The sequence below is a fragment of the Aplysia californica genome, unplaced genomic scaffold (genome assembly GCF_000002075.1).
Source record: "Aplysia californica isolate F4 #8 unplaced genomic scaffold, AplCal3.0 scaffold00298, whole genome shotgun sequence".
NCBI lineage: Eukaryota > Metazoa > Mollusca > Gastropoda > Aplysiida > Aplysiidae > Aplysia > Aplysia californica.
Window position 1 is genome coordinate 357,070 of NW_004797568.1, and position 11,516 is coordinate 368,585.

Here is an 11,516-nt window from a genome sequence, read left to right on the forward strand (position 1 = left end):
GGGGCGTGATTGAAAGACAGAAGTAAGAAGGAGTCAGGAGCAGCAGAAGGCAGTAGAAAGAATCACGAGTAAGGGAGAGAGGGGCAAGAGGAGGTCAGAGGTGTTTTTTTTTCGGGGGAGGGGGGGATGAAAGTAGATAACAGAACAGGACTAGAGAACAGAAAAGGAAGACAGAGAACACAATTTAAGTGAAGAAATCTTTTTCATCGCTGGCCAAGTCTGGACCCCAAAACCTTTTTACTAAGAGGCGAACTCTGTGCCCCTAGACCGCGACACGCCAATTAACAAACACATTCCTGTGTGGATATTATTACATGTACTGACAGCAGATGTTGATCAAAGGCACACGAAATGTAGATTTGCGGCTTTCAAGGACATCTATGGTTTGAAAGTCACCAGACTTTGGCGGCAAGTTTCTCGCTAATTTTACCTCTGATATTGGGCGATCCCCACCTCCTTCAACAGCAAATGTCTAGACCTCTATTCAAAATGGTATCTTTTTCCCATAAAAGCAAGACGAAGGAAGCAGCTTTAACTTTAAGATGATACAAATAACTGTATGCCCAAATTTAACAAGTGACTGATTCCATGGTGGCGTTATATATATATATATACATATATATATATATATATATATATATATATATATATATATATATATATATATATACATTGTATATATATTTTATATAAATATATATTATATATATATATCATATATATATATATATATATATATATATATATATATATATATATATATATATTACATATGTAAGTAGGCCTATATGTATACAGTCGAACCTGCGCTGACGGTCACCCGTATAAGATAATCAACTGTACAAACGGCCACTTCTTATTTCAGTATTTTTACTTCATAGTAACACTGTATAAGACGGTCACCTGTCTAAGACAACTGCTTTTCTCCTCGACAATGGATGGCCGTCTTAGACAGTTTCGTCTGTTGCTTTGCTTGCAGAAGATTTGAGTTTGATTCCTGTCCTTGGAATATTGAATCCCACTGAGCATAGGTAGGCTTTGACCTGTAGGGTGAGGCAGCCCGCCTCCTTAATGAATTGAATTGTGTCGATGTGAGAATAAAAAGTGACTGTCTGCCTGTCTGTCTGTCTGTCTGTCTGTCTGTTTGTCTGTCTGTCTGTCTGTTTGTCTGTTTGTCTGTTTGTCTGTCTGTCCTGTCTGTTTCCCTGTACGAGCGGTGCAAAAATATTCTTCTGAATCCTAGTTAAAGAAAAATACAGGAAGGAATAAGTTTCCGCACATGGATGCGAACATTGCAATCCGTATCCTGAAATAAGATGAATTAGATGTATTAATTCTGAGCGTCTGTACAACAGTTCAGTGTCTTAAATGAGAGTACGATTGCCTAATTTGAAAGTTTTCGTAAAATGGCGATAGAGTTCAGACCAGATTGGAATAAATTAGATCTTTATGATATCGATTTTGAAGGAAGCCACTTATTGAAAACAAGCGACTTCTCTGTTTACGTCAAGTGGCATTCGAGATTTATCGTCCGCTGAACGGCGCGATAACTTGAACTCAGGATCGCTGCAAGAGATTTTATTATTTGTGTGTGTGTGTGTGTGTGTGTGTGTGTGTGTGTGTGTGTGTGTGTGTGTGTGTGTGTGTGTGTGTTTGTGTGTGTGTTACTGGTTAGAGGTTTGGGTAGGAGATGGTTGGGTCTTGCCTTTTCCTGATGATGATGACAAGATGATCCAAAGAGCACAAAAAGACTGACCCTAACATATATGAAAGGCAGACAACTCACATGCAGTAACAAATAACTACTATTGTTGCTATTTCCCAATTTTTACATTTTTTTTTCTTTTTCTTTCCAGACCAAGCAACTGTGACAGCTTTCTACGGAGGTGATCATCGCCGCCATTTCTGAAGAGCAGACGTAGAAAATGTAAAGGTCAATGATAAACATTTGGCGCGTTTCGTTCGTACAGATAGATTTTGTCTGAAGTGGAGGGGACTGTCACCTCGACATCTGCAGTTCTCTGGTGCATTTTACTTCTTGAGATTGCTTTAAAGATTTTGGCAAACATTCAGATGGTTTCAAATATATTTTTTGACAGTGAGAAAGCTAGACTTCTATCTTCTTTTGCGTGTGTCGCGACTTTTTTTATTACCGGTTGGCAAGCAAGTGCTAGTTGCTTTTTGCAGCTGGATATTCCAGAATGTCTCTTGAGGAAGCGAAGACATGCACTTACAACGTCGTATGAGGGTTACTTGATGTAGCATTACGACATGGGAGAGCTTCCGTTTACGTCACTCAACAAAAGCAGATATTGTTACTCAGCAGTAGAGCATTTGTAGCCGTCTCTTTTGTTTGTCTAAGCAGGGGATGTAATTATTGCTCTTGAGTCCCAACGAGACGGTGATGAGCAGTCACACATGATGCATGGAGGATTTTAATGACTTGTTGCGCCACGGCAGCTGTTGTGCAACAACGTGCGAAGTTGATCTGTGCATGAACATTTCAAGAGCTAGTCCTGGGGGAAACCTTCTAAATCTATTGAAAATCAGAGGTCGAATTGTTCTGCTCTTTGAGATGGCTCCTCTTCACCGAGTCTTCTGTTGATAAGACTGATGAATGGCCTTCTCTGTGTCTGTTGATAGTTTTAGGCTAATAGAAAGTAACAGAAAAAGAAAGCTCGGCAATAATTTGAATATCTTTTAGTAGTATAAATTTGACGTGTGTACTTTGTATTTTTACGATTGCAGGTAACCAGCAGACCCCCCCCCCTTTGTGTTGTGTATCATGTACCTACTTATAACTGAAATCACCAAAGCAAGGGTTAGTTACTGGCTGATTACTTTCCTTTTTAGGGGAGGCTTGTGGCGTGTGCTTTATTTGAACTTAGATGTTAAACCTCAGCAAAAAGTAAAGGTCAGTTCCACACTGGGGATGTCATTTTCATGCAAATGCTTGTAGCGTGTTGAGGCTGCTGGCCAGGTCAGTCCATCGTTTTTATGGAAAGCCTGGACTCCCCTCGTAACCACAGCTCGGTGACCCCGCGAGAGCCGTACCACTTCGAGACTCTCTTTCCCGCCTGGGTGCCCGCTGTCACAGTGGCTAGCGGAATGATACTTTTCCTGGCTGCCTCCTTCTACCTGCGCCACAGGAAAGTGGTCAAGAAACGAGAGATACTCATGGACTACTTCTACATTATATTCCAATATGGAGGAATGCGCCGGAAGAGAATGGTGGCCGCCCTTTGCAACACAAATGCTATCACACTCAGGGAGCTGGGCCGGTCCTTTATGATCAGTTTTGATTCGATGGGCCACTCAGAAAACAATCCTTCTTCTTTGTTTCCCGGCTCAGCGGAGGCTGGGAGCGGCAGTAACTGTCCGTATTACCTCGAAGACACGGCATTCACCGCGGCCAACGCCAACCCAGTAACACCGGGTGCTCAGAAGAGGAACTTTTTCAAAAGCAAAATTCGCGCCAGTGTTAAAAAATCTTGGACTCCTTTCCGTAGATTTGCGACGCAGTCAGAGGACCACCCGAGCACTCATGCGAACCCGATGCTGCTCCAAGATATTCTGAAGAAGTTTAAAACACGGCGTCCGCCTAGCGGTCCGCCATCAGCTCATTCCACACCCGGCAGGAGAGTGCGGGGCGGCTACTGGAGCAGCCCACACCACCTTCAAGGCAGCTCTATGTGTACCATACATGGCGACGACTTTGACTTTCACAAACTGTCCGTCGACAAAGATTCGCCCCAGCCCTTCGTGTTGGGCTCCCAGAATTTGCTTACGCCTCGGTTGGCAGAAGTTGCGGCCGAAGCTCGTAGACATTCGTCGCTGGGAAATCTGAATCCGGAGAGGCTAAGAGAAGAACTCAGCGCCGCGGCCAGGCTTGGTCAAGATCACCCTCTCTGGGGTGGTCAGACTCTGCACCCTCCCAACCTGCCTGCGCCCGGGGAGGGAGGTCAAGGTCGAGTGAACACACGTTGGGGCTCCTCGTCTTCTGTGTACCGCAGCAGTGAACCCACCATCCTAATCCAAGGCGCCAGCACCGACAGCGACTGCCCGCCAAGTCTCAACGACATCCGCAGGAACTCCGAGAACAGCCTCGTTGTGTTGAGGCGAGTGTCTAAAGGCGATGGGGATCACTTTTATTACGAGGAACAACGACTCCCGCCCATGGAGCGAACGGACCGGGCGAGCTTAAGCAAAGTCAGTTCGGTTCGATCCGGTAACATGAACGAATACTACCACTGTCTGCACAGCCCGGTAAAGAAAAAGAGCAACCCAAACTCACCAGTTGTGGGAGGAAAGTCGGGAGCTAAAAAGTGGAACAATAAATCCTCCGATTCTAGTCGATCTTCAGCCGTTGTCTCGGGACCCCCGAGGAGCAAAAGGAGCCGTCTCAGTCTCGGAGAAATCGGGGTAAGTAACTTCAATCGGCGAATCGTGGATTTCCCGAGCGACAGCTTGCCCGAGTACGACCCTGAGTCGTCGGCTGATAGTAGTCGAATGTCTCGAGGTTCCTCTGTGCACAGCAAGGGAAAACCTAGAACAGCGTGGACGCGCTTTAAAAACGTTTTCTCGGGCAGTCGAGCAGCTCAAAGCGGGGATTCTCACCAGAGTAAAGTGTCAAAATCTTCACAGTCCAGCGTGGATGAACGACCGAAAAGGCGAAGTCGAAGACAGCATAAACGTTGGGATAGATTCATAAACGTCTTCACCGGATTCCGATCCCTTCCCGAGTCCAAGGAGAGTGGCGTTGTTGTCCCAGGGGATGGGCCTCCCGGAAGTACTAGCGTGCCCTTAGGTCTGGACTCACGTGTACCCAGAGACTTGTACCACGTGATTGAAATGGAGTCTGGCGACCTTCACTTCATCCCGCGCTCCCCACGTCTTCCCCCGCGAGGTGGCGTTCGCTCGGAAGAGTATCGTCCCCACCACTTGAGCCCAGGATCGAAAATCCCACCAAAAGCGCTCTCGTTCCCGGATGAGATTTTCCAGGGTCATGAACCCTATAAAAAAGTACATCACGTGGTAGGTGGTAGTAGGTCGTTCTACACAGACGCAGCAGGGGGACCACACAGTGCGGGGAAACTGTATCACATCGGCGACGAAACACCGCCTCCCAGAAGCGCTTCTTTCTCCTTGCCTCACTCCAAAAGTATGACGTCAGCTTTCAGTACTACGAGCGTGGGGTCACACGAAGACTGGAGGGGTTACTACAGCGATATCCCGTCTCCGTACAGGCGAGCTCGAACCCCGAGCAGACTGGAAGGCAACGACAGCGAAGAAGACGCTATTTTAGGTCGTCGCTTTAGAAGCCTGAGCCCTCTCCCTGAGAGGAGTTTCAGCTTTAGCCCTCGGAGAACAAAGCCTCGTCCTCATAAAGTCCCGCGGTCCCCGCGAAGAGTGATTAACCCGAAGTCCAGCAGTTTCCACCATAATCAACCGCCTCAAAGTAACGTGAGTCCACGCGCATGCACGCGACACCGCTCATTCAGCGGGAGTCGTAATTCACCTAGTGATTTTATAATGTCAGAGATCAAATCCTCTGCGAGTGCTGGCGCGAGTCTAGAGCTACCCATTTGGAACTCATCTCCCAGAATTCCTCAGCGGAGAGCAAGCTCTCACATAGTGGAAAGAGATAAGAATGTAGGTAGCGTCATGCTGGGACCAATGTCTGCCTCTTGCAATACTTCTCCTATACGTTCCACGTCCTCACCGCTACGACCACAGACATATTCAACATCGAACTCTCCTATTGCCGTGGCAGGCACTGACCAATATCCGGACTCCCCTCGTGCTGTTTCCCCTTTATTCTCGCCTTCACAGATTCCGAAAGTCGGAGCTGGTCGTGACTTTCAACGTGGTACCGTTTCTCCCTCGGGCGCGCGCGCTCATTCTCCAAACAATGTCGTCTCTAGAACGTCGTCATCCTCAGGATTTCCCGTCTCGTCCCCACAAAAAGACGAGAATCACCACTACCCGACCGCGGATTATTCGCCTCCTCCTTATCCTGCACAGGACCAAAATCTTCCTCACTACAGTGACCTTGACTTTAGAAGCCAAGATGTCCCACTGCAAGTTCATGGAAGTGGGGGCAACTCTTCAGCACTATCTAAGGCACCTTTAGCCAAATTGGCCGCCAGCGACAACATGTCAATGTCTGGTTTGTGGAGCCGAAGCGGAAGCGGAAACACAGTGGTCGAACAGCCGACAAGGAAAGCTGGTGCAGTGGCAGACGTGATGGAGGTCAGTGAACCAGTCTCTACTGCCCAAGAGGATCAACCAATGTCCAGTGGTCCTCGGACATTGAGAATAACAAGACAGGCAAGCCAGGACGGTGACTTGCAGCGGGTTTCTTACGGCAAAATCACTTTAACAGGTGAGTGTCTTATATTTTGAAAAATATTTTAGTAGAGGTTTTACGGAGCTTACAACAGCATAAAGTCATATGAGCACCAAAGGGTGGATGTCAACAGAGAAGTCCTTACAGGGAATCAGACTTACTCTGCTCACCCCTCTAGCTTGAACAGCACAAAGTCTGCTTCGACTATCAAGACACCCCGGAAATAGCAGTTCACAAGAGTGTGACAAACATACAAAAGAAGTAAAGGAAAATAACGATAGTAAGGATTAGGAAAGAAAAAGCAGCAGTTCCCTGTTGCAGTTCAGGCACATTTATGAGCATGACATTGAAGAATCAGCCCATTTATAATTATACTGAGCAAAGAACATGTTAATGGCCTAAAGACACTTCAGTCAGTAGCACCGCCCAGGGGAGTGTCCTATATTTACCTGTTCCTAAGTTTGCCTTAAAAATAAACCTTCTACGTTCGTGGAAGTACAATAGCGACAAACTCAGTTTTTAAAGAGACTATTCCAGTGACAATTACAGACTTGATTATCCTCATAATGAGAACACTCGTAGAACACAGACCCCCCCCCCCCCTTTCCACACACACATTATATGTTTAATGTATAATATAAATACATAAACATAATATGGGGGGGGGGGGGGACTTCACATCTCATAATACTCGTATTAAAGTCAATATCTTGATTAATACATTAATTACCAGATCTGTCTGAAGAATTCAGATAAGGCAGTTTTTGTTTTAGTAGAAGTTTTACAGCGCTCGCAACTGCATAAGATCATATGGGTGCCAGAAGATTAGAGGTGTTTCAAGAGAGTAACAAACACATAAAAGAAGGAGGGGAGATAAGGACGATAGATGTTTGACAGGAAAGAAGAAGCAAACCACACCAGAGCATCCGCCAACCACCCACACACACACGAGAGTGCAATCATTTTACAACCAGGGAAACACGTTGAATGCAAAGAGAAAAATATTTTAGTCTTCAACTTTGAACTTGCAGTTGTCAGTTATCTAAATGTAGAGTAACAGCTCCAGTAACGAGTGTGGGACATCTGGCGTTGTTCAAATCTTCACATCGTCGACGCATGGACTGAATGAGCCGAGTTATTGTCTATTGGGCGATATTATTGTACTCTTGAATTAAAGGCTTGTTCTTACTGAGTAAGAGTCCAGGGCTAATATGGTTTGGCACAAATGGCTCAATCTAAAATGTCCCGCAAGTGCATGGGAGCGGGGTAGGAATATTGTTGGCTTTGAGAAATTGAAATGTCACATTAGCTTTAATAGCTGGTGCATTATCAGGCACGAATACTTGTCCTTGGAATTGATTTTGAAAGCAAAGTACAATGGGCTCGAGAACTTGGTTGATGTAGGCTTGAGCTGATTTTCCCACGAACAGACAGAAGTGTGGTCTTGCCAGAATCGCTGATTCCTGCCTCCACCACGACACTGCCTCCACCAAAGTTATTTGCTTGTCTGAAGCAAGCTGGAGTGCACATTTGGTTGGGTCTTCAGGTGACTCTGATTCGTCTATCGTTACCGTTCCAGTTGAAACCTGGACTCATCTGAAAACATGTACGTATTTCAAATACAACGTGGCCTTTTCACGCGATGCTGTGCCTAGTGAAGTCTGTGATGGCTGTGATAGTGCTGTAGGTTTATGCGACAAACAAGGCTCCTAGCTCGAAGGTCTCTCCTCTTTCAAACATCCTGGGTCTGTGTTGCCATATTCACAAGGAGAGAGAGAGAGAGAGAGAGAGAGAGAGAGAGAGAGAGAGAGAGAGAGAGAGAGAGAGAGAGAGAGAGAGAGAGAGAGAGAGAGACAGAGACAGAGACAGAGACAGAGACAGAGACAGAGACAGAGACAAAGACAGAGAGACAGCTACAGAGAGAGTGAGAGGGAGATAGGGCTCATGCCCACAGACACACTGTTTTCTTATGCTAGTGTGACCGAGTTGTGAAGCACTTCGTGTGTGTCAGTGAACATGCGTGTACTGGGTGCATTTCTGTGTTGATGTTGAAACTTTGTATGTTGATTGTCTGGTAGGCCTTTATCAAGGCATTCAAAAATAAATCCGTTAGTTCCGGTATCCTCGGCCTATATCCACCAAAATTTCCTTCGTGGTTCAATGGAGTTAATCTTATCTTATCTTATCTTAACTTGTCTTATCTTATCTTGTCATATCTTGTGAAGAGGCCGGTCATTCCTTATATATAACAAAAAACAAAAACAAAAATACTATAGTGCGCTCAAAATATCGTGGCACAAATTATTGTCAAATATCTCCTCAACTATCGAACATAAACTCTCCAGCTTTTGCACAGTGACTTGTATCAATTTTGTCTTAACGGATTAATATTTTTGTATAGACCTGTTAGCTCTATTGTAGAAAATTCCTTAATACCAGGGACAGAGGGAGGAGCCATCTGAGTTAATACGTCAGAAGTAAGTAGTGATATGTGGTGAAGTTGATCAATGAATGTGCGTATAATTGATGAAGAAGATAAAGAAAAAGAAGAAAAAGAAGAAGAAGAAGAAGAAGAAGAAGAAGAAGAAGAAGAAGAAGAAGAAGAACAAGAACAAGAACAAGAAGAACAAGAACAAGAAGAAAAAGAAGAAAATGAAGAAGAATAAAAAAAGAAGTAGACGTAGAAGAATAGAAAAGATTTCGCTTATTGTGCGCACTAGTCTAATGCAATAATATGCAGGCCGCGAATAAGGAGAGGGGACGTGATCAACAGACAGGCCAACAATTATTCTGACCGAGAGGAAACATACAGTAGTGATTGAATCTTTGACAGTAGTAATACAACATTCATTTCTTAATTTTATGTAACAAAATAAGAAAGGACTTGGTTTTACTTTTCTTTATATGTGTGCGAAGGTTGAAGCTTTCCTTCTCGCAGCCAATTCGTTGCCACCAGAGTCAGAGTCTCGCTTGAGGAACCAAAAAATGATGAAGTCTGATGGTAGTGAAGAGGTTAATGGACAGGAACTTCAGTTGACACTTCCTATCGCCCCGGCAGTCAAGAGATATGTCCTGGGTAGCTTTGACCATCTTCTTGACAAGTCAGAACCTCACAACAGTGGCAACGCTCAGAGAGTTGATGCTATCCCTAAAGATGATTTCCGCTCTTTGCAAGAAGAAGAAGAAGAAGAAGAAGAAGAAGAAGAAGAAGAAGAAGAAGAAGAAAAAGAAGAAGAAGAAGAAGAAGAAGAAGAAGAACAAGAACAAGAACAAGAAGAAAAAGAAGAACAAGAAGAACAAGAACAAGAAGAACAAGGACAAGAAGAAACAAAAACAAGAGCAAGTAGAAGAACAAGAACAAAAACAAGAACAACAGAAGGTATCGTGAGCCCACCATCATTTATGTAGGGATACTGCTTTGCCGAGATGAAAAAGGAGCCTAGCAGACCAACCCCCTTACTTACATGTAATTAACAAATGCCATTTTCAGGGAGAGACACTAACACTATCACCGCCATCACCCCCATCTTCACCGTTACCTCATCATGAACCTGATGCTCCATCATTATTACAACAATTATCATAGCGATTACCAAATAAGGCCACAACCTTCATTCGTCTATAATCATCGTCATTAAAAACAGCGGGAGCATGTTATGTACAATTATAATCACAAATACTTATAAGAACTAGCTCGAACCTCATGGTGACAATGGCAAGTGATTTTTAATTAAACCGTGCAACGTCAATCAAATTAAATCACCTTAAGGCTAAGGATCCAAAGGGAGAGAAAAGAAGGCCGAAGCAGAGCAGTTAATTTTGGCATTGGTATAATTAATAGCGCTACACCTCTTTGAAGTAAGGTATGTTTAGAATTTTTCATCAAAATTTTTACTTGAATGTTCTGACTCCATCTTCCATGTGTGAATGTGGGTATGACGTGACGGTAAAGAAAGAGAAATAGTGTTTAAAACCCATTCAGACCAATGCCCTTACTTAATTTACTATGAAAACAATACGGTGATTCATCGGTTGAGAGAAACAGACTCTAGTAAACAGCGTGAAACTTTCACCTGACACCCGACCCCAATTTCGCCTAAATCGAGGAGTGGTGTGTTTCTCCTTTTTTTCTCTCCGGTTGAATGAAGTCCACCAGGGTCGTAAGAACAGAAAGGACCTTCTCTTATTTAAGACATACTCACTAAATCTTAGTGAGTAAGCCTTGAATGCTCAATTTTACTTAGACTATTTAGATTTGATTATATATATATATGGGAAAAACTATACATGTAGTCTGGTCAAAAATTCGTGGCGCAACTTATCCTCAAATATAATTATAACGGGAGAATCAATGTCACCCATACTTTGCACAGCAGTTTGTCTCAGTTTGTCTTAACTTAATCGTATTTTTTCCACAACAATTGAGGCTAGATTAAAAACCTTTTCTTCATAAATTTATATAAAATACTACAAATCTCCTTAACGCGGATAATAGAATTGTTCACAGCACTTCCCGCTTCTCACAAACATTTTGTATACGCATATATGTGTTACGTCACAGCTCACCAAAGACACTTTTTTTGTGGCAAAACTGGTTACAAGAAATCACTTTTATAAAGAACACTCTTTTGAACTAAAGGTTCTCAAAACTTGCGTTCAGTAAAGATAATCTCGCATGAAAAAAACATGGCGGACTTGCTTTTAAAAGCGATATGATCCCAGCTGTAGATCTAAACCTTTTAAAATCAGCAGAAACCATACACTAAGATTTTTTTTATAAATTAGTATTTATTAACATAGTGGAAATAATAAGGGGAAGTGACTTCGAGAGAAACAGACCATGAAATGTAGGCCTACGGCGTGAAGAAACAGTTTCGAGGCACTGGGTCACCGATATCTCTCACTTGTCATCTCCGATTCAACGAAAGTTGCTCTGTATATTCTTTTTTTTTTTTTGCTGATAAAAAGAAACAAACAAGCAAACATAAAAAAAACCTACACAAAAAAGGACGATAGATCATTAAAGTACATGTACAAAATGTAAAAGGTAGACTGCGACGCGCGGCCCCTCTGCCCCCTGCTCCACTTCGTGAACATGATATTGATTACGTAGTAAATAGTTGGGTTATTAAAAAAAATAGACCAGAATGAACGAGTTTTGGGGGAG

At 43.5% G+C, this 11,516-nt stretch overlaps 1 protein-coding gene across 1 annotated transcript in view; it reads left to right on the forward strand.

Moving 5' to 3' along the window:
- Positions 1-1,880: 1,880 nt before the first annotated feature.
- The window catches only part of LOC101861294, a 17,662-nt gene continuing 8,026 nt past the window's right edge, over positions 1,881-11,516 (forward strand). The window contains exon 1 of the mRNA XM_005101766.3: positions 1,881-6,385. Within this exon, the coding sequence (XP_005101823.3) occupies positions 2,998-6,385 (3,388 nt within the window). The 5' untranslated portion in view covers positions 1,881-2,997. The remainder of the gene's footprint in view (positions 6,386-11,516) is intronic.